Source organism: Chaetura pelagica, unplaced genomic scaffold (genome assembly GCF_000747805.2).
Source record: "Chaetura pelagica isolate M959 unplaced genomic scaffold, ChaPel_1.0 scaffold99, whole genome shotgun sequence".
Classification (NCBI taxonomy): Eukaryota; Metazoa; Chordata; class Aves; order Apodiformes; family Apodidae; genus Chaetura; species Chaetura pelagica.
Genome location: NW_009954539.1, coordinates 2,545,120 through 2,568,395, shown reverse-complemented (window position 1 = coordinate 2,568,395; position 23,276 = coordinate 2,545,120). Strand labels below are relative to the sequence as shown.

Below are 23,276 nucleotides of genomic sequence, written 5' to 3'. Positions count from 1 at the left end.
CTCCAAGCTAAAGAGACCCAGCTCCCTCAGCCTTTCCTCATAAGGGAGATGCTCCACTCCCTTCATCATCTTTGTGGCTCTGCCCTGGACTCTTTCAAGCAGTTCCCTGTCCTTCTTGAACTGAGGGGCCCAGAACTGGACACAACATTCCAGATGCAGCCTCAGTAAGGCAGAATAGAGGGGGAGGAGAACCTCTCTTGACCGACTAACCACACCCTTTCTAATGCATCCCAGGATGCCATTGGCCTTCTTGGCCACAAGGTCACATTGCTGGCTCATGGTCATCCTCCTGTCCACCAGGACTCCCAGGTCCCTTTCCCCTACACTGCTCTCCAGCAGGTCAGCCCCCACCCTGTACTTGTACATGGGGTTGTTCTTCCCCAGACTCCACACTTGCCCTTGTTGAATTTCATCAAGTTTCTCCTCACCCAACTCTCCAACCTGTCTAGGTCTTGCTGAATAGCTGCACAGCCTCTGGTGTGTCAGCCAGTCCTTCCAGTTTAGTGTCCTCAGCAAACTTGCTGAGGATACATACACTCTGTTCCCTCATCAAGGTCGTTGATGAAAATACTGAATAGTTCTGGTCCCAATACTGACCCCTGAGGGACTCCACTAATCACAGACTTCCAACTAGATTCTGTCACATAGACCACAAATGAACAGAGAGAACATGTTTTTCATTTCCATTCATTCAACTTGTTCAGTCTCACTTTCAGGTTTTTTAAAGTAGAGCAGGAATTAAAAATAGTAGATATTTACTTTTTTGTTTTTTCCACGTAAAAGCAACAATGGGGATCGAGGGAACCAAATCTTCTAAAAACTTTAAGAAAATGGAAGACAGTACAAGTACTCAGTAGGGGTTCACATGGTGCATTGACTTCTTCTAGCCCTCTACGTATGAATCTCACTCTCTTAATAGCTGTCATCTTTGTGACTGCAAAAACACCATAACATTACTTCTCTTTGATAAACTAGTCTTACATTATATCCTTGAATTCTAGTAAGCCTTACCCTAAAGTAGATTTTACTATATTTTTGAAAATACACATTATTACATTTTATTTATAACAGACATTACTGCAACATCTTCTGGATAACCTGCAAGGAAAACATCTAGCTCCCAATTATGGTCTCCTAATGCTCTGGGCTTCCCAAGCAAATGCTATCCCTGTAAGTACATCAGCTAGAGAAACACCTTCTCTCTCTCCTGCTCAAAAGCCTGTATTTGGCAAGCAAAGGCTGTGAACCAGAGGCCATGCACACTGCATGTATTCCAAAGAAAAGATTATCACACCCACACGTGTCACCACAAATATACCCAGGCTGCAGTGTCACAAAACCAGTGACAAGAAAAGCTCTCCTTGTATTTTTCCTAGATTATTATGTCCACTATTGTAAGATTTCAGGAACATATGTCTCATAGATACTAAGATCACAGTCTTAAGCTGTGAAGAGCATTTTAAGACACTGTGGCTGTATTATAATAGAGACTATTTTAAATAGCCCAGTGTCATCGATTGTAAAGAACATTATAAAGCATAATATAGAGTAACTTCATCTGGGTGTAAATCCTTGAGTGAATTTGGCTCTTTTGCTTTGGGGGATCTGCTGTCCAAATGCCAGTGTTGCTTCAGGGAAAGAAAAGCAATAGCTTGACTCTACTGCCACTAAAGTTTTGTGTGTGCTACAAACAGATTTGACAGATTAATGATTCTGATATATGTATGCTAACAAGCCCAATATAACTAACACAGCCTGGGCTGACCAAAGACATTTATAGGAATTTCTCAGATGAAAAATCCGTAGCAGCAAAAACATCCTTTATTTACCATGACTACTAAGCTCTTTCCAGCACAGTTATGTCCATTACAGACGTGATTTAGAAAAAAAAAAAAAAAAAAAAAGATAGTGAGTTATTTTTATATGTACTCCTAATGGATATATCTATGTTGTTTTGTAGATTGGTTGTTACCCCAAAGGAATTTTATCCATTTCAGTGAGGTTTCTGTGGATTCACATGTTGGTATAAGTGAGAGGCACAGCCTGCTGCCTGTTATCAGGATAACTGACATTCCTTCCACAACACTATCACTACTTACTTCTGTAATATTAAGCTGCAAATAGACATACAGATATTTTGTTGTTTCTCAGAATAGTCACAACCACTGTTCCAGTGACTGGAACGATGGAAAAAAAGGCCTTTCACCTTCCAAGGGGATTTTTACAAGCACGTCAAACCCTTTTATGTGAAACAATTCAGTTACCCCTCCTCAGCCCAGGGAGTGAAGACATGGTGTCCCAGTGCTGTACAAGAGAACTAAGCTACCAGATTTGTTTTGCACAAGGAGGGCTGCACCCACGTGGGGCTAATTGGGAAATAACAGTGGGAGTTCTCATCCCTCCCCAGCACAGATGGCACCAGACCTGCATGCAGACTCTATCTCCTCCTAGCTCAGCAATGGAGAGAGACTCCTGCCAGTGCTGCGAGTCCTTCTGGTTTCATCCTACTTAAGAGGATTTTCTCCTTTCCTAAATTTCTTGATTTTCAACTTCACTGCATAATCAGTTAGCAAATTATTTCTAAAGGGGATATACTTACTGCTTGTTTTGCTGTTAATTAAAACTTTTCCTGCCCGTTTCAGTGTCACTCACTGTGACAGTGCCCTGCAAATTATTTCACCTCGTTTCTGCTAATATTAGTAGGAATTTACTACTTAATTTTTCTTCCATTCATGCAGCTAAATCTAATCACACACAATGATTCAGTAATTAATTTTAACACCTAGCTATTTGAAATTAAATAAAGGATCCTGTGTTTCAAAGCTCAAAGCCAAAGCTATGTAATGTTCACTGAAGATAAGTACACAACAGATGCCTAGACCTAATCTCCCAGGATCTGAGCCCTTGGATGTGGATTTACCCTGGAAGCAGAGCTTGCTCTGCATCCCAGCTACACCAGGCACAGCCAAGAAGTACAAATGTTTCCACCTGCCTCTGTGATTTTCTACAAAGCCACTGTAATTCTGTTCCATATTCCTGAGTTGAACTGCTCTCATCTCTGTTTAGGTCGCATTCTGGACACTTGTTTTCATACTCTCTTACCCTTCCATTCACAAGAAAGTCATGGAAGACCTGGCTTCTGTTTTTGGCAACACAGGTAAGAAATCCAATCATGTCCTTCTGGAACCTAGAATTTATTTATTCTGTTTTGGCCCAGCTCATGGTCAATGGTCAGTGGCTGGTATGATGCATGTTGCTGCTGAAGGTACTGCTGATAACAGAGAGCCCACCTCTCAGTTCTTTGAGCACGTGCTGAGTAAAACATATTTTTAAGCAAAATCACATTTGATCTTAGCAAAAGAAGGTAGAAAAAGAACCACATGTATCTGTTTCTCCATTTCACACCTATCATTTAGACCCAGATTGGTATTAACCACTCCTGCACTTTTTTCATGCAGCTATGGTAGGGTCGGCTGCTTTTCATGGTGTGATGTTCTCCAGTTACAGTTATTGTGTGGAAAAAAGGGCCTAGAACTGTTCTCTTTTCCCTCATCTGAGACAAATCTGTCCAGCATGATTCACCCTCACATGACTGATCTCTTTCGCTCAGAACCCAGACACCTGCTGGGAGCAGTCATTCCCACAGGCAGTGCCCTGAACAATGCTTAGATGTTCATGGGAGACTCTTAGTTGACGTGAGTCAACACCACATCAAGCAACGTGTCAATAATTAATGGATAATAATGAACCAGTGCTTAAGCCTTTCTCCTGGCCAAGTTTTATTTGCTAGTTGACACAGCCCCAGAGCTCAGTCTTGAATACTTATCTTGGTGCCTACAGTCACTGAAATTCCCCTGAGCAGCCTAACAAAGTACTGAAGAAGTCCTGGAACTCATAATATCCATGATCTTCGTTTGGCCTCTTCTGGTGAATGCCATAGCTACAGCTACCTTAGAGTGATTAAACTGTCTTCAGTGGCTTTTCTTAAATTGTACTGGTTTTGGTCCATTTTTTTACTTTGAAATATATATTAAAAAAATATGTGTGGATGTAAACAAGGTCTTACGAGTCTTGAGGTTTTCTGTCAGAAGGACTAAAGCAAGATGATGTATCAAAACAAGTATGAAATCTAATTTTTACACAGTCTTCTTTCTCATGGCACAACAGGTAAAGATAAAATAGAAGTCTCTGAAGAGGACCTTAAGAAGCTTCCTTTTATTAAATGGTGCACTTTGGAAGCCATACGGCTGAGGTCTCCAGGTGCCATCACCAAGAAAGTAGTAAACCCAATAAGAATCCAGGTGAGTTTCTTGGTTTGTTTAATTTTTTTTCTTTCTTTTTTTCCCAAAAGGATGCTGTATGATTTGTATGGAAGGTGGCCTCCCAGTAGATCTAGATAAAATTAAAATAGTAAAGATGTTCCACAACATATATGTGAGTTCCTCACATATAACTTCTGTTTAGTTTGACAGATTTATTCATCATCACTATTTTAATCATCATTAATTTAAGAGTGGCTTTGCTCCTTTTTCTCAGTCTTCCCTTCAGTGTTGAAATGAATTTAAATTAAACATAATTGAGCTGGAGATACTGTGCTGATGAAGTAATAATCAGACAAAACAAATTCAGTAAAAGGCACCATGTTTTAGTAATTGATAAGACTGTTCTGTTTATTCTCTTCAGTGCCATTCAGAAGGGAAGTATGAGTGTTCAGGTGTCTAACAAATAAATGTTCAGGAGAAAAACACCCTCTTAAGGAAGGAACACTCATGCCCATTTAAGTAATTATTGAAGTGCCATAAAGGTCTATTGTCATAAAAGTATTTCCATTAATTTATTTGTATTTTGAAGGAAGTGCTTAACAAAGATTTAGAAAAAAATAGTAGTTCACATGGTACATCAAAAAGTGGGAAAGACAGAAATAATGTTTCTATTATTTCTATATCTGAAAAACCAAATGAGAACAAAAATGGTCTTTCCACATTCTCCATTGTTTAGGTCTTTTTTGTGGAAAAAGAGGCAACAGCTAGAAGAAGCCTCAAATATGCCCACCATGGCTTCACCATTTTCAGTTGTCCTCTGTTAGGAGCTTCTGCTGGTGGAAGAGGAGTACTAAAGAGGGACTGTTTTGTCAGTTGAACCCATTATTTTCTCCAAGTTTTGTCTCCTTTTCAGAATTTCACTATCCCTGCAGGCGACATGCTGATGTTGTCACCATATTGGTTGCACAGGAATCCAAAATATTTTCCTGACCCAGACATGTTCAAACCAGTAAGTTGTCACTCGTAGCTTGCTGTCTTTTCTCCTCTTCACTTATTTCACAACAAAAGCACATGGACAAATTGGCTTAAAGCTGGGTATTCCCAATTGTCTGGAGAATGGCCTTGTATTCAGAGATGTGCACAAAAAGGAGTAGCCTGTAGGAATAAGCAAGACTTTAAATTTCAGTTATATATTCCAAATAATATGGTAATACTTTATATCACATTGATCCTGATTCAAAACCCACCATGGAAAGACCCTACTGATTTCACTGTTGAACCCAACTCCAAGCTGCTCCTTCCCTGGAGGTGTTTAAGGCCAGGTTGGATGAGGCTTTGTGCAACCTGGTCTAGTGGGGGGTGTCCCTGGTCATCACAGGGGGTTGGAACCTGATGATCTTTCAGGTCCCTTCCAACCTTAACCATTCTATAGTTTTGCTGTGTGATTCTGTGAAGTATTCTCCTCTCCCTGGCATCTGTCTGTATAGCTCATCTCCATGTATTTACCCAGGCTTACTGGTCTTTCCAGTCAGATGATTTCTGGTAGGTGTTAGATCTGCTAAATCAGTAGCTCATCTAGAGTTTCTTGATTATTATTCCACTCCAGGTGGCTGTGTGGGCAGGCCTGTAACTGCTCTTTTTAGCATCAGCCACTATAGAACAGTTTGTCTTTTTTACAAAAATACATCAAGGAGTAATTTAAACAAAACTTCCCTTCTAGTGAACTCTTCACTGATGTGAAATCTCTCACAACAACCCCTGCCTGTCTGAAACTCTAAACAGAAACCTTGACGCAGCAGCTTATTTCTTTTGTAACTTTATTCTGAAAAAGCAAGCTAGCTTGTTTTTTAGAAACTCACTCTTACTCCATAAGGAATAGGTGAGTACCTCTTGGACATTGTCATTCCAAATGGTATCACCTTACTTCATCACTGCTGAGATTTTTTTTCTTGCTTTTATTGGATTTTGATGCTAACAGGTTTCCTCTTCAGAAAGCTCCAAACAGCCCAAGCTGAAAAAAATCCAAAATAACTAAAGACAATATTACTCTAAGACATCTTCATCAGAGGAGTTAGCTGGCATCAACTTGGCAGGGTGTTACTTGAAGGCCTTAGCAGAGTTGCAGTGGGTTTCTGGAGGCTGGTATAATTTGTCACCCAGCATTCAAGAGATTTACTTCTGTCAGTATCACCCACCCAAACTTTGGCTGATTTTGCTTTGCTCCTCATGTTGTTCCTTTTCTTTTAAAGCAACTCAGGATGGAGCAAGAAGCCCTCTAGATACAGACTCTTTGTGGAGAAGAGCTCATTTTTCCACACACTGGCTTGCACCTGAGGATGGGGCTGTGCAATCCTTGTGTGACAGCTCATACCCCTTGCATGTATTTGTGCACAGAGTCTAAGAAGTAGTTTGTGTGCCATGATATGATTTTCGGGCTGAGGGAAGGTACTGGTTGAATTTTTACTTTGAACATGCATATATATAAAAGGAGAAGGTCACAATTTTTATAGGCATTTCAGTAGCTCAGGACACAGGATTTAGAAAAATGGGGAGGTGCAGGAAGAATGCTTTTGGGGTGATTTTGAAAACCTCTTCAGCACTAAAGTATGTTGCAAATGGGACCCTCATCATTTCTTTCCTGGAGTTGGTGCTGACTTTGGAATCCAGACTCTTAACACTAACAGGTTGAACGCAAAAAAAATTGCATTAGTACAACTTTGTATTAAGGATTAGCTGTCCAAGGTCATTTTTAGCCTAGAGAAATAAAGTTAAGCTTTATTTATATAAGGCTGATTTGGAAAAAAATAAGTTTCTTCCCACAGGATCGTTGGAAAGAGGCAAATTTAGAGAAGAATGCTTTCTTGGACAGCTTTGTGGCATTTGGAGGAGGAAAGCATCAGTGTCCAGGAAGGTCAGTGAAACAGCTGGGGTTTATTTATTCCCAAACCCTGCAGAGAACAACTCTCTTAAACTAGGCTTCCCTTACATTTAGAGATAGAGTGTTTTCATTGCTTTGCTCTCTGTCAGTCCCCTAATGTTCAGTAATATCTGGACCTTGTTTAAACTGATTTGAAAGTGGTTTCATTCCTGGAAAAGACAGGTTAAGTCATGTAAAAACAGAATCTGAGACAAGTGTATGAAGGCACATCCCCCAGGGAGGAAAGTCAGCCTGGCTCTGCTGCTGCTGAGGAACCTTCTCATCAAGGGGGAGTTGTTCCACTTACCAACATGTCAGTTTACAGACAGGCATTTAGGTTGCCATAAACCAGTTCTAAATTAATCTAAGTAACATTTCTCTGATCTGAGACTCTCCTTCCATCCTCTGTGATTTTATTGACATCTTTGCTAATCTCCAAATGTTTTAGATGGCTCCTCTCTGTTTAAGTGTTTAAATCTTGTCTTTGCATTAAGGCCCACGCAATTGTATAATGGCTTAAGTTGCAGATCCTGTCTCTCTCCACTCCTCCAGCAATGCCAGCCTCAGTGCTTCCTGCATTCCTTCTGCTGTTTTCTTTGCTGTCCCTCTTCCTGGAACAAGTCCCAGGGAGCCAGCTGCTCCTCGTTTCTGTGTTCAAACATCTCTATGCTCAATTCTCAGCCTTCAAAACCTGGTCTCCTGTAAGAGGCAAGTAACCAAGAGTCCTTAAAACTAGTCAGTTTAACTCAGGAGCCCCATGTGGAGCAAGAATTCTAGAGGGTGTTGCAGAGGATCTGGATTCTTGAATCTGTACCCTGCAGCAGGCTGGACATGACAGTCAGATGTACTTTGTGAAGGCATTAAAGACATAAACAAAAGGAGTAAAACTGATTCATCATTTAGGCTTGTCAGAGGAAAGTGCTCACTCACTGCTGTTCCTCCTTGACTAGTAGCAAATTCCTGAGCTAAATATGAGCACAGCCTGATTCCCAGCAAGGGTGACAGCAGAATTCACAAGAGGCATCCACAGGTACAGGACAAGCTGCAAAACTATGTTTCTTGAAGCTGCTTGTTTATAAATACTGACCTATTTCTTTGTTCAGGCTTTTCTCTGGGCTCTGATAATATCTTTAAGATAAGTTTGTGGTTAGAAAGAAAGTGATAACATTTCTACATAGACAATGGATGGAGAATGTTTTTTTTGCTAACAGACAAAACATCCTTTCAAACCCTTTGGCAGTCCACATGGTAACACACACCTTCACATTTTTCAGTAATAATTCTAAAAGAATAAACTGGTGGTCTTGAAAGAAATAAAGTGAAATCAAGGGATGTATCTAGATCCCAGGCTGAAGATTTCCTTGGTACAACTGAATGAAACAATGATATTTCAAGTTTATGATGCATTTTAATTTAATTTAGTACTGACATGTATAAATTAAATGTATGAAACATTTCATTTCACCACTGCAAAGGTTCATAATGAAACTAAAAGCTAATTTAATCCAACTGAAAACACCTTGTCAAATAGTCTAGGAAACTGATACAGGAAGAGCTCCTACAAAGCCATTTCTGAGCCATCTTCTTTTTTACCTAAAAGAAAAATTTCATGGCAGTGAAGCTACTTTACTCTAAGCAGATGACTGTTGCCTGTGCTTCTCTTGCATGGTTGTCTCCTGTCTTACTTTGACATTATAAACCCTTCAAGACAATGATTGTGATTTCACTCTCAGACTCCATTTACTGCAGGACCACAATCCCCAGCTGGCTCTGGGGTTCCAGCACAACACTAACACACAGCAGTGCACTGGGGGTGAGATTTCAGAAAGCACATCTCCATCAAATCCCCTTGTTGCTAAATACAACAGGAAAGCATCAGTGACTCTGAGTTTTTGCAGGAAAACTGCTCTAGAACTCATGAATACAAAAGACAGGTGGAACGAAGGAGCATTTAGCTACAAGAAAGCTCATGGTTTCTGCTCAGTACAATGAGATGCAGAAGAGAAGGACACAATGGGACTCTGCAGTCTTGCTTTTCACTCCTGGGCTGACCCTCTGGCTAGCCTTGGACATGTGTCTTGCTTATCATCCCTATGTCTCAGCACCTCTGTTTGCAGAGCAGAGTAACAACAGCAGCCTGTTGCAAAAAGCACCTTGAGATGTGGTGCTGGGAAGTGCCGCAGTCAGTTATTGGTTCTACCCATTGCTGCTTGCACAGGCTGCAGATGGACCCTGCTGGGGGTACAGGGCTATCAGAGCTGGTCAGCCCACATCTGCCTATGCTTGTGTCTGAAGGACAGCCCTCTATAAATGCAGCATTTCCACCTTCAGGGCAACTTGGAGGCACTTTGGCATTTGTTTGCATCATGGTACACACATGCCAGACTGGTGAGGATGGCTCAGAGGCAGGACCTCAAGCACCAGAAGCCCAGGGCTGCATTATGCAAGCAATGCAGTAAGGAGCTCACCTTTTGTATGGTGCCCAGCACAGAGGTTGGGCTAACAAGTCCTGCCTGACCTGAGCTAATTTCCATTGAAACATCTCCACACTGCATTCCCCTGAGCTCAAGGTCACCAAAAGCTCCCTTTCTCAAAGTAATTCCAATGTGAAATCACAGAGATAATTTGGGGCTGAAGCTATGCCAAAACAAACCAGCATCCTCCCACTCCAGAGCACAGGGCAGCTCAGTGAGCAGATCTGGATGACTCTGCAGGAGTTAGCTTGGGTCTCATGGGGATTATTAGCTTCCTCTTCACACCTGCCAGGCCAAATCCAGGCTGACACCATGTGCAGTCATGTGCCCTTCTTCCCAGTGAATTCCACAAAAGCCGCTTTATCCAGATTTCCCAGCATCTCTCAGATAATGGAAAATAAACTGTAGAGGAGCAAGGTAGTATTACTATTTTAACTAGGTATTTAAGAGATATGTCTAAATTCTGCACATGAGCAATCCTATGACCTGGCATAGGTGCTTGCTGGTGCCCAAATGCAGAAAGCCTAAAGAAGTTCACCTGCAGTTACCTGAAATCTTCTCTGGACTGACTGAGAAAAACGTTTCTGAGGATGTCACAGAAAAAAAATCATGCCCTTGGGTCTTCTAGTGCATGGTAGTGCTGATGCATTAAATAACTCCTGCTGTCACAGCTACTCTGATGTCATCAGGCTCTCAGCTGTACTGTATAACTTTATATAGCACAATTAGTCATATAAGCTTTTCTATATTTGCCTCTGCACTCCTACGAAGCTCTTTCAAGTCAGGAAGCTTTAAAACATAAATGTTTACACAGTGGAAAAAAAGCCATACTGATAAGGGGCTGTTTTAAAATCGGGTGTCAGAGGGATATTGTTGGTCTGATGTCTCCCCAGAAAGAAGGGGCAGCCACTACATTTGTGTTCTTCACCAGGTAATGAAGCTGCAGAAGGCTGCAACATCCTTTCCTACTGCAGATAAACCTTCAGGCAGAACTAAAGCATGGAATGCAAAGTATGGCCAAGACATCCTGTTTCTTATCTGATGATAACCCACATGTGATGGTCAGGCTGGACAGCCAATGTTTTCCTGTCCTTTCTTGCAGGTGGTTTGCTATCATGGAAATCCAGTTGTTCGTTGTGTTATTCCTATACAAATACGAATTTGTGCTGTTGGATGCAGTACCAAAGGAGGTAAAAGGTCCTTGCATTGCTATAACATTTCATCTCTTCCCGTCCTTCATTCATCACACTCAGCTGAACAAGCATGCTCCCCTGTCATTATGTATAAATGAAGCAAAATGTTGAGAGAGGCATGTTAATAAAACATGTCAAGAATAACTCAGCCTTTGTTTTAGCTCAGGAGCCCCAGAGTAACTCCAGCAGTGTTAGGCAGGCTGTGTTGTCCATCTAAGAAAGCACAAGAGTATTTTGTCTCATCATTACCTAAACATTACAAGAGATTTAATAATTCATTTCTAACACTGACAACAACAATGAATATGGAACTGGATTATTAATACTTTAAATATGTGAAATCAGATGCAGCAGTTGCAGTGCTCTTCCACAACATACTCCATGGTAGAAGATAAATTATTAGGGTAGGACTGAAGGAGCAACTGTGACACAGAAGGGTCTTACCATTAAGGGAGTGGTGCAGTCTCCACTCGCAGCAGAAAATTCCCTTCCCCATTTGCACTGTGTCCTTTCTACTTTCCAAAAATCCTCATTCCTCACAAACATGGACTGCTGCTAAATGAGCATGTCTACCTGTCACAACCTAAACATGACACACATGCCCTACAGCTGAACTGGCTGGAAGTTGGAAATTGGGAGCACTTCATTCCTTCAAGGCCTTCAAGGCCAGGTTGGATGGGGATTTGAGCAACCTGGTCTAGTGGGAGGTGTCCCTACCCATGTCAGGGTTGTGGGAACTAGATGATCTTTAAGGTCTCTTCCAACCCAAACCATTCTATTTCATCTTGGTTCTCTCAGACCAAACCTCCAAGAACACATATTTCTATATTAATATTAAATGATGATAATTCCAACTGAACAAACAGAAATGTTTCTATTGATTTTCTTCTTTTTTGCAGAGCCCTTTACATCTGGTGGGGACACAGCAACCCATGGCACCATTCCGGGTCCAGTATAAATGCCGGGAATGAAAGCTGCCCAGCACTGGCTCACCTTCCTTTGCCAGCCACCACTGGATGGATGGGCCACTGAGCTGCTTCCCTGTCCTACAGCTTCAGATATGTTCTCTGCCTTGACAGTTCTTAATTTCAAGTTTCAATGCTGTACATGCTCAGTGCTGTGGTCTGCCATACCAGTATAGTCATACCTGTGCTCTTCACCCCATTCCCTACCTCCCAGCATTTAAAAATCAAGCTCTCCCACTGCATTAATAATCTGTGGGGCAGTTATTCACAGACTTTGCAAATCTGATATACTAAACTCACCAACTAGGTATTCAGGACAAAAAGCTGCTATGTTTCGAAATCCTGCATGGAAGTTGTGCTAGAATCAGTGGAAAAGCAGGTTCCTTGGGACAGGTCACTGCCTCCTGCAGGTCTTTTTGAACTACGACCAAGGTCTTGTGGTAGCTGCACACAGGTCCCTGGTGCTGGGACAAAATACAGGGCACTGGTGAGCAGAGACCCCTGTATCAGATCTGTACTTACAATAAACTTCTGTATCACTGCCTGTGTAGGTAGGTGAAGATCTGGCCTGCTCTGCCTACAAAGGGTGCCAACGTTTGGCAAATAAAATGCCTTTGTAATGGAAAAATTGAAAGAAAGCTTAACACTGAGGTCTTGTTCCACTGCAGCACCTAACATTTCTATTGAGCTTTATTTACTCCAAAGGATTCAGAATCAGTCCCTGCATGAATATGCAGTGAAAGTTTGATCCTGATGTTTGGCTTCCAGTGAAAAGCAATTGCAAGAAGAACTGTTGCTATTTATTAGATTCGTCTAATTTGAAGACTTTTGCTTTTCCTTTAGCATGACTTACTTAATAGAACAAATTGCACAAATCTAAAAATATTTAATCCTATAAAGAATACCCAGTAGAAGATGTTCAAAGAAGCTGTCAAGTAAGTTCAGATACCAACATTTTAATTGCTGTCAGATTTCATATACATGAATAGCTGGCATGTATTTTTAGTCTTTTAAGTAAAGATTATTAATAATTTTAGAAGTATTTGCAAAAAAACCCCATAAATGGACATTCAACAACAGGAAAAACTATGGGAATAACATACACAGGAAAAGAATACATTGTATGGTTGGCTTACTTCAGTTATGGATACAACAATTTAACAAACTTTGATGATTTATATGGCTGGAAAATGATTCGTCCAACTTCCAATTTACCTCATAAAGGTTAACTCTGCAAGTGCTGCACTCTTAGCTGCTATTTCAGAATCTCTTCCATAACTGAAACCTTTGGTTTTCATGTGTGGTTATTATCCAAAAGTGTATATTTTAATTTTAAAATTTGGAAAGGTCCACAATATCTGTTCAGGTATCTGGTAGGTTTGCAAAAATACTTTTTCCCCCAATATCCATTTCTTTTTTATTTTTCTGTTTCATTATTTTTGTGGTTTGGGGCTTTTTTGTGTGTGTCTGGTTTTGTTTTGGTTGTTTGCTTTTTTTTTTCCCCAGGAGAGGTAACTCAAAAATCAAAATTGCATAGTGGCAAACTTGACTTTAAACTAAAAAGGTCCCTAAAGGAAAGTATAACCTGAAGGTCAGCATCAGTTTGGACCTGTTGTGGGATACAGGGGAGGAGCAGCTTGCAGTTCCACAAGATTTAGGGGAGGAAGCAAAGATGGGGAGAGGGCAAGACCAAGGTGGGTTGGTGAGAAACAAACATGGAAAAAAAGAGGGATAAGGGGATGACAGAGGTTAGTTGCATGTAAAAAAGCAGCTGACCAGTCTGTTCGCCTGGCTGTGTCCTGTGCCTGATCAGTGTGATGGTCTCTCTTGTGTGTGCAGGTGTGGGTATGGGGGTGTAAGTGCAGCAACTGGGATGGGGCCATGGGTCATAGAGCTCATGGGTTTGTAGTGCCAGCAGCTGGACAGAGGGTGGGTGTGGTAATGTGTGGGTGTGCTATGTCAGTGTGTGATGGGTAGTGAACACCCAGACAGGCTAGCTGGGGAGTGGGTGAAGTGTGTGACTCTCAGGGGGAAGCACCTGGGGCAGCTGGCTGCTGGAGGGATCAAGGACATCAGACCAGCTGCTGGAGAGCCCACGGGCTCTGGGGATTATCCAGGGCCCCCTTATATGTGTCTGTGGGCATGTGTGTCTCTGGGCAGGAGGCAGCTGGGGAGAGCGAGGATTCAGGACCAGCTACTGCAGGGATCCATAGTGCATCTATGTGTATTTTTGTGTGTATTCTATGCTCACAGACTTTCACCCTGATCTGCTAGAGAGGGGAGCACGATGAAGCTGTTGGTGCTACTTGTGTGGGTGCTGAGTGCTCCTGTCTATGTTGCCCCCTTGGCCAGCAGAGCCATCAGTGCATACACGTGTTGTAGGAGCCTGCTGGGAATCCAGGCACAGCTTCACTGCCAGCTGGACCCAGGGGTGTGGAGCTGAGGCAGCCTCACCTCTGCCTGGCTACTGGAGTTAGCAACTCCCTAGCAGGCTAGAATCAGTCAGAAAAATTTGTCCTGAAAAGCAGGACATATTTTTATCGACATGTAGGCTTTTGGCAGGAAAGAAGTACCTGTTCTTGACAGCCAGAGAGATAATAAACAGAAGTGGCCTTGGGATCTCATCGCTGTGTGACTGCCCTGTGACAGCTCCATGCACTTGCCATGCTTCCCTAGGTGGAAAAAAAACAAGGGAGGTGGATTAGTAAAGCAATGTGGTGGTCAAGTGATAGAGCTAAATGGGGTCTTCTACCTGGAAATAACTGAGAAGCTCCTAGGGGACAGAAAGGCAGCACTTTTCCATTGGGACAGGGTGAAACAGCTATTAAAAGGTCGTCATACCCTACTCAGGACTGGATTAACAGTATCTAAATTATTCTTCAAGTGTTTGGCCAGACTGCTTTTAAACACAGCAGTGCTGAATTTCCATGGGGCATTTGCCCTCTTACCTAACTCTCCCTACTGTTGGAAAGCTTTTCCATGTATCAGTAGGAGGAGTCAGAGTAAGTTTTTATTCACACTACCACCACAAGGACAGTATCTTCTCTCCACAAGCAGGAGATTTTTAACCTAAAGAGAAAAAAAATAATCCTGTGTTTTGACCTATCTTTGTATTTCTACCTTCTGGGTGAAGTATGGATGTTAAAGGGAATGCAGTGGGGCATCCCTCAAAAGCCATCTTAGAAAAATCAGTTGTTCTTCCTTCAGGCATGTCATAGGTCAAGTCTATCTGGGAAAAACCCACGGTTTGAGCTGGCCAGAACTATATGTTGGTATTAATTTTTACTAGGATAAGTAACTCCCATACCTAAGTCAGGGAAACAAATGGTAGGAGGGTTCTTAACAAGAGAGAGGAAATCTAGAGTTAGGAGAAATGAGCAGTAAAACTCTCTTAAATCAAATTTCCTTCAATAATTTTTGAACTTTATTGTCTATTAAATAAGAGTTTCATAAAACAAAGCAAAACCCAACAAACCAACACAGAAACTATCACATTGGAGCCAACCTTTTTTGATACTTTTGATGAAAGTATAAAGATTTTCCCTGAAATAATAAATTTCCTCTGGAAATAAAATGGTTGACAGAAAAGTGATCAAAACATGCATTAAAATTGAGTTTAAATTGTTGACCTGCTGCAAGTGAACCATTTCCAGTCAGCATGGTGAAAAGATAACCCATGCTATCAGCACACACCTCCCAGAATAATCACACTTCTTTTATGTCTTCCCTCTAATGAGTCTCACTGAAGGCCCCTCTCATCTGTACTTAGCAGTTAAGTATTTCAAGTGCTCTCTTTCTTGACGCTAGTCACGGTATTTGGTATCTTTTCTGTGCTGCTGATTGTCACAGAAACCAGAAGTTTAGGCTTAGCACGTATACCTCCTGAAAATAGATATCTGGGGACTAAAAGATATGGCTGTAGCCTGTCAGAGGTGAGCTAAAAATAAAAGACTTCCTTTCAAAAAGAAATGAATACCAAGGCCCTGGCTCTGTGCTGTGCCTAAGCACAGTGCCAAGCAAAACCTGACTTAAGCCTGTGCTTTGCTTTAAGCAAACACTTAACATGGATTTGCAGAATAAGAATGGATTTCAATTTAAGCACAGGCTTAAGTGCTTTGCTGAACCAAGGTCCAAGTGCCTCAGTTGCTATCTTGTTGTTTACAGTTCATCTTGGCATCTGTGTTGTAATTTTAAAGATATACAAGGGTTAGTGGGAATACTGAGGTAGCTTTGCTCATTTTTAGGTGAAACTGGCAAATGTTAAGGGCTTTTAGGAAAAAGGTTTGTGTTTTTTTGTTGTTGTTGTTTTTTTAAAGTCACATTTATAGCCTAACCCAGTAGGCTCTGGTGGCAGCAAGCATCTTTCCCAGTTATTTGGTACATTCTAAATGTGTGGCTCATCACATGGCAAAAAATATTTCCTCTCCACGGGAATGCAGTGGAAGGGGAGTCAGACACAAGAGAGGCATTCAGGAGATAGCAAGCATTTCATTGAAACAACCAAGGAGAGGCTTTCATCACGTAGACCACTCTGCTTGACGTTGGACATGCCACTGATTGGCACAGCATTATTTATTTTCTTCACTTTGATCATAAAATTACTAGGAAGGGCTTAATGGAGTTATAAATATCTTGTTTCCATGAGAGTCCTGGGAAGACAATTATAGCACTGAAGTCTTTAACAGAGATAGGGCATTTGTGAAATGATAGTATCTGGATAACACAGGGAATTCTGCTCTTTATTCCCAGCTCTCCTATTGACTCACTGTGCGAATCACTTCATCCCTCAGTGACTCAGTTTCCTTATCCATACATTGGGGCAATAATGTTAATTTCCCACTCCTGCAAAGTCTGTATGGATTCAAAGTTGTACATATTGCACATACTTACCAGAACACTCAAGCCTGCTTTTTGGCACTCATGGATGTCTGTAAACCTTTGGATAAGCTGTGTGCTTTCCTGAATCGGAGCTGTCATATTTGTGTTACTGGTAAATTACATTACTTGCAGAGTAACAGTCAAAATATTAACAAGAAATATTTTAAATCTCTCACTTCACACTTTTTAACATGCTGATGAATCAGCTGTACCCTGGAAATACTAAAAAATATTTTCTTTTAAATACAAAACTTGGAATTTAAGACTATGGACAAATTTCTTGTTGAGTAAAATATAATGTCCTTTCATAAAACCAGCCCCTGTGGAGCAGTGTTACCTGGAAGGTTGTCTAGCAGCTTCCTGTGAGACAGGAACTACATCTATGCTCTAATATCCTAAGTTGGATCAAGCTTTTTCACTTGTGTTCTGCTTTTACTACTTCAGAAATTTTATGCATCATCTTTTCCAAGTACCAAGCAGAGTACTGGGATAGCAAGTATTGAAAGAGCTTCATGTACAAGTACATTGCAACTATTAGTGTTAAAGCTTTGCAGCTTTGAAAAAGACACGTGAGAAAGGATTCAAGGCAAACAAGCAAACAACAGGGCCTGAGCTCCAGTGGGATACAGCCTGAAGGGAATAACATGGATTCGGGATATGAAAGTGTGAACTTCTGTGCTAGAATGGAGATACTGCATCTCCCACTGATAGCACTGTAACCACCCTGGCTGTGACTCCAAAAAGCTGCTGATAAATTTGAGAGACGAGAGCTAACTCAGAAAGTTGATTAAAATGTTGCTAGGCCTGCCAAGCCTTGGAGTCAATCTGTTTAGCTTCAAAATGGGAACGCACAGAAGTTATTGAGCACAGGCTGAGGATACCAAAGTTCAATAACAGATGGGCCTTTGAAGCTTGCTCTATCATCACAGACTGAAGTGAAAACAAGCCAATTCCCACTTGAAATGAGGTAAAAAAATGCAGATAAAGAAATTGAATTGTTTTACCAAGGACTGAAATTACATTTTTATTAATAGTTTTGAAAACAAAATTGCACATTTTTCTGAAACAGAAGCTTTTGAACTGGTCTATGTGCATTCCTGAGGTGGAGAGAGGAGGGAAAGGCAACCTGATGACTTTTCAGGAATCTGCAAAACATAAATCAGGCAAGTCTGAAGGCCTATATTCTGTACAAAGGCAGAAGACTTTCTGAGGGTGCAGGAGCCCACACAAGGCAGTCATCAGATTAGGTAACCACAGCTGACCAAAGAAGCCTAAATCTAAGGAGGAGATCATGTTCTTTACAAAGTGTAATTAGGGAATGGCAAGATGTAGTGTTCACTTTTTCCTGGGTCCTTGTTCAGAGACAATTACCAGTGATTTCTGTGAACATGTGACCCAAAGAAGAGTCAAGTGGGGCTCCGTGGATGCAGTCCCTCAGCACAGGGTTTCCAGACTCCTTTGGCTGTGGGGCCTCACAATAGCAAAGTGTGCTCTAACCTGAAGACAGGGCTCTGTCACTCTCTCATGCCAAAGGTCTCAATCACAGCTAGACTTGATTCTTTCAAATTAAACACAAAGTTCCACTGAGTTCGTAGTGTTGGTTTTTGTTACTGCTGACACAGATCCGGAGGCAGTTTCAAGGCACTGGCCTTTTATCTGGCCTTTATTCTGAAAACTGTCACTGCCCAGAAAAGCTTTAAGTGTGTCCTCCTGTTTGCTTGATACCAAAAGAACAGCAAGTGCTCTCCTGCATCGTGACATGGCTGCCCAAGGGTGATTCCCAGGATAAAATGAATAGATGAGCAGTGCAAGATAATTCATTACAGCTCAACATATTGCCATTGATGCTCTTCTTCTGTCCAAATCTTGGTATTATCATCTACTATTCTAAGCTTATTTATAGAACTGGAATACTACACAGATTTTAAAAAAAGGATGATTACAAGAGTGTTTTCAGGCATTAAACCTGAGGTTTGAAGCTTTTTTTTTTTTTCAGAAAAAAATAAACCAAAGAATGTTTTACTATCTGAAAACCTGGCAACTGGTCTTTGCTAACCATGAACTGAAACCAAGAACCACTTTGTTAAAAGCCAGTCACATCACAATGATCTGGTTGTTCCTCAAAATAATAAAAAGACTTGAATCAGCAGCATTTATTGAGTATTAATCAACATATTCAGCCTTGCTGTATTTCTCTTACAGAAACCTCTTGCAGCATTTCTCTTACAGAAACCTCTTGCAGCAGAGGCTTTGTGGATATGCAGTTTGCACATGGAGGCATTATGGATCTGTAGGAGCAAACTGGGGAATGAGTTCTCCACATACCCACAAGCTAAGCCAAATCCAAGTGACAGAACATAGCAAAAGCTGCAATTACTAAAGCATCTGAGCAGCCACACCTGCCAGCACTGCTCTGCACACATGAAGATACATTTATCCCTCCATGCAGGGATGTGTCAGCATTGGCGTCTTTGTACAGGGGTAGAAAGTGGAAGCTGGGCAAAGGGTGGGAGCTGGGGCTGTCCCACCTTCTGGACACTGAGCATCTCACAGTCTGGGAGTGTACTGTGCCATTGGATGGCTTGATAGGCTGGTTGTCTGAATGAGACATCTCTAGCACAGGCTGTTTCTGCAAACAGATCTATATAATGTATTCACAGCACAGTGGGCTTCTCCCAGAGGTGGCATTGGAGCAGACCAAGGGCAGAACCTAGACCAGAGGCCCTGTTTCTTCTCTTCCTTTTTAACTTCCCTTTATGGTTCCCATCCTGCCTGGGAACTTCAGTAGTGCCTTTTTCCCCCTTCCCAGCTCAACTGTAAATGAAGCTTACTCTTCCCTTCAGGACTTCCACATCCAGGCTGCCAAAAATCTGAAAATCTCAAAGTTGGAGTGCAACACTGCAAGGGTAAGATTGGCAGATCAGTGTGTTGGTAGCACATAATGCCTTGATAGACTGGCTATGTTTTTTGGAGCTCTTGGGGTAGAGACTTCCCTCTGTCTGATGTGGAAGAACGACATTCTTTAGAGGTTGGTCTGCCACAATGACTCAGTGTCATGGAAGCTACAACTGTCCACGAACATGTGTCACAACTATTTCCATGTTGCCATCTCCAGTGCTCACTGTGCAAAAGGGCTGGCAGTACATAGGCACTGGCACCATCTAAGGGACAACTGTCAATCTCTAGTGTACTGACAACCCTGTCCTGGACTGTATCAAAAGAAATGTGGCCAGCAGGTCAAGGGAGAAGATTCTGCCCCTCTACTCTGCTCTTATGAGACCGCCCTGCAGTGCTGTGTCCAGTTCTGGAGCCTTCAACACAAGAAGATAGAGATCATTGGAGTAAATCCAGAGAAGGGCCATGAAGATGATCAGAAGGCTGGAGCACCTCTCCTATGAAGACAGGCTGAGAGAGTTGGGCTTGTTCAGCCTGGAGAAGGGTCCTGGGGAGACCTTAGAGCACCTTCTAGTTCCTAAAGGGGCTGCAGGAAAGATGGGGAGGGCCTTTTTACAAGGGTAGAGAGTGGCAGGACAAGGAGTAATGGCTTTAAACTGGAAGAGGGAAGATTAGGTATTAGGAAGAAATTATTTGCTGTGAGGGTGGTGAGACACTGGCCCAGGTTGCCCAGGGAAGCTGTGGCTGCCCCATCCCTGGAAGTGTTTGGGGCCAGGCTGGATGGGACTTGGTGCAGCCTGGTCTAGTGGGAGATGTCCCTGCCCATGCAGGGTAGGGTGGAATTAGATGATCTGTGTTACTGGTAAATTACATTACTTGCAGAGTAACAGTCAAAATATTAACAAGAAATATTTTAAATCTCTCACTTCACACTTTTTAACATGCTGATGAATCAGCTGTACCCTGGAAATACTAAAAAATATTTTCTTTTAAATACAAAACTTGGAATTTAAGACTATGGACAAATTTCTTGTTGAGTAAAATATAATGTCCTTTCATAAAACCAGCCCCTGTGGAGCAGTGTTACCTGGAAGGTTGTCTAGCAGCTTCCTGTGAGACAGGAACTACATCTATGCTCTAATATCCTAAGTTGGATCAAGCTTTTTCACTTGTGTTCTGCTTTTACTACTTCAGAAATTTTATGCATCATCTTTTCCAAGTACCAAGCAGAGTACTGGGATAGCAAGTATTGAAAGAGCTTCATGTACAAGTACATTGCAACTATTAGTGTTAAAGCTTTGCAGCTTTGAAAAAGACACGTGAGAAAGGATTCAAGGCAAACAAGCAAACAACAGGGCCTGAGCTCCAGTGGGATACAGCCTGAAGGGAATAACATGGATTCGGGATATGAAAGTGTGAACTTCTGTGCTGGAATGGAGATACTGCATCTCCCACTGATAGCACTGTAACCACCCTGGCTGTGACTCCAAAAAGCTGCTGATAAATTTGAGAGACGAGAGCTAACTCAGAAAGTTGATTAAAATGTTGCTAGGCCTGCCAAGCCTTGGAGTCAATCTGTTTAGCTTCAAAATGGGAACGCACAGAAGTTATTGAGCACAGGCTGAGGATACCAAAGTTCAATAACAGATGGGCCTTTGAAGCTTGCTCTATCATCACAGACTGAAGTGAAAACAAGCCAATTCCCACTTGAAATGAGGTAAAAAAATGCAGATAAAGAAATTGAATTGTTTTACCAAGGACTGAAATTACATTTTTATTAATAGTTTTGAAAACAAAATTGCACATTTTTCTGAAACAGAAGCTTTTGAACTGGTCTATGTGCATTCCTGAGGTGGAGAGAGGAGGGAAAGGCAACCTGATGACTTTTCAGGAATCTGCAAAACATAAATCAGGCAAGTCTGAAGGCCTATATTCTGTACAAAGGCAGAAGACTTTCTGAGGGTGCAGGAGCCCACACAAGGCAGTCATCAGATTAGGTAACCACAGCTGACCAAAGAAGCCTAAATCTAAGGAGGAGATCATGTTCTTTACAAAGTGTAATTAGGGAATGGCAAGATGTAGTGTTCACTTTTTCCTGGGTCCTTGTTCAGAGACAATTACCAGTGATTTCTGTGAACATGTGACCCAAAGAAGAGTCAAGTGGGGCTCCGTGGATGCAGTCCCTCAGCACAGGGTTTCCAGACTCCTTTGGCTGTGGGGCCTCACAATAGCAAAGTGTGCTCTAACCTGAAGACAGGGCTCTGTCACTCTCTCATGCCAAAGGTCTCAATCACAGCTAGACTTGATTCTTTCAAATTAAACACAAAGTTCCACTGAGTTCGTAGTGTTGGTTTTTGTTACTGCTGACACAGATCCGGAGGCAGTTTCAAGGCACTGGCCTTTTATCTGGCCTTTATTCTGAAAACTGTCACTGCCCAGAAAAGCTTTAAGTGTGTCCTCCTGTTTGCTTGATACCAAAAGAACAGCAAGTGCTCTCCTGCATCGTGACATGGCTGCCCAAGGGTGATTCCCAGGATAAAATGAATAGATGAGCAGTGCAAGATAATTCATTACAGCTCAACATATTGCCATTGATGCTCTTCTTCTGTCCAAATCTTGGTATTATCATCTACTATTCTAAGCTTATTTATAGAACTGGAATACTACACAGATTTTAAAAAAAGGATGATTACAAGAGTGTTTTCAGGCATTAAACCTGAGGTTTGAAGCTTTTTTTTTTTTTCAGAAAAAAATAAACCAAAGAATGTTTTACTATCTGAAAACCTGGCAACTGGTCTTTGCTAACCATGAACTGAAACCAAGAACCACTTTGTTAAAAGCCAGTCACATCACAATGATCTGGTTGTTCCTCAAAATAATAAAAAGACTTGAATCAGCAGCATTTATTGAGTATTAATCAACATATTCAGCCTTGCTGTATTTCTCTTACAGAAACCTCTTGCAGCAGAGGCTTTGTGGATATGCAGTTTGCACATGGAGGCATTATGGATCTGTAGGAGCAAACTGGGGAATGAGTTCTCCACATACCCACAAGCTAAGCCAAATCCAAGTGACAGAACATAGCAAAAGCTGCAATTACTAAAGCATCTGAGCAGCCACACCTGCCAGCACTGCTCTGCACACATGAAGATACATTTATCCCTCCATGCAGGGATGTGTCAGCATTGGCGTCTTTGTACAGGGGTAGAAAGTGGAAGCTGGGCAAAGGGTGGGAGCTGGGGCTGTCCCACCTTCTGGACACTGAGCATCTCACAGTCTGGGAGTGTACTGTGCCATTGGATGGCTTGATAGGCTGGTTGTCTGAATGAGACATCTCTAGCACAGGCTGTTTCTGCAAACAGATCTATATAATGTATTCACAGCACAGTGGGCTTCTCCCAGAGGTGGCATTGGAGCAGACCAAGGGCAGAACCTAGACCAGAGGCCCTGTTTCTTCTCTTCCTTTTTAACTTCCCTTTATGGTTCCCATCCTGCCTGGGAACTTCAGTAGTGCCTTTTTCCCCCTTCCCAGCTCAACTGTAAATGAAGCTTACTCTTCCCTTCAGGACTTCCACATCCAGGCTGCCAAAAATCTGAAAATCTCAAAGTTGGAGTGCAACACTGCAAGGGTAAGATTGGCAGATCAGTGTGTTGGTAGCACATAATGCCTTGATAGACTGGCTATGTTTTTT

At 41.9% G+C, this 23,276-nt stretch overlaps 1 protein-coding gene across 1 annotated transcript in view; it reads left to right on the top strand.

The window, feature by feature from the left end:
* Positions 1–11,817, top strand: part of LOC104395210 (24-hydroxycholesterol 7-alpha-hydroxylase) — a 19,914-nt gene extending 8,097 nt beyond the window's left edge. The window contains exons 6-12 of the mRNA XM_010004897.1: positions 1,072–1,170; positions 3,067–3,157; positions 4,168–4,301; positions 5,176–5,271; positions 7,085–7,173; positions 10,756–10,843; positions 11,746–11,817. Coding sequence (XP_010003199.1) covers positions 1,072–1,170; positions 3,067–3,157; positions 4,168–4,301; positions 5,176–5,271; positions 7,085–7,173; positions 10,756–10,843; positions 11,746–11,817 — 669 coding nt within the window. The remainder of the gene's footprint in view (positions 1–1,071; positions 1,171–3,066; positions 3,158–4,167; positions 4,302–5,175; positions 5,272–7,084; positions 7,174–10,755; positions 10,844–11,745) is intronic.
* Positions 11,818–23,276: the final 11,459 nt, after the last annotated feature.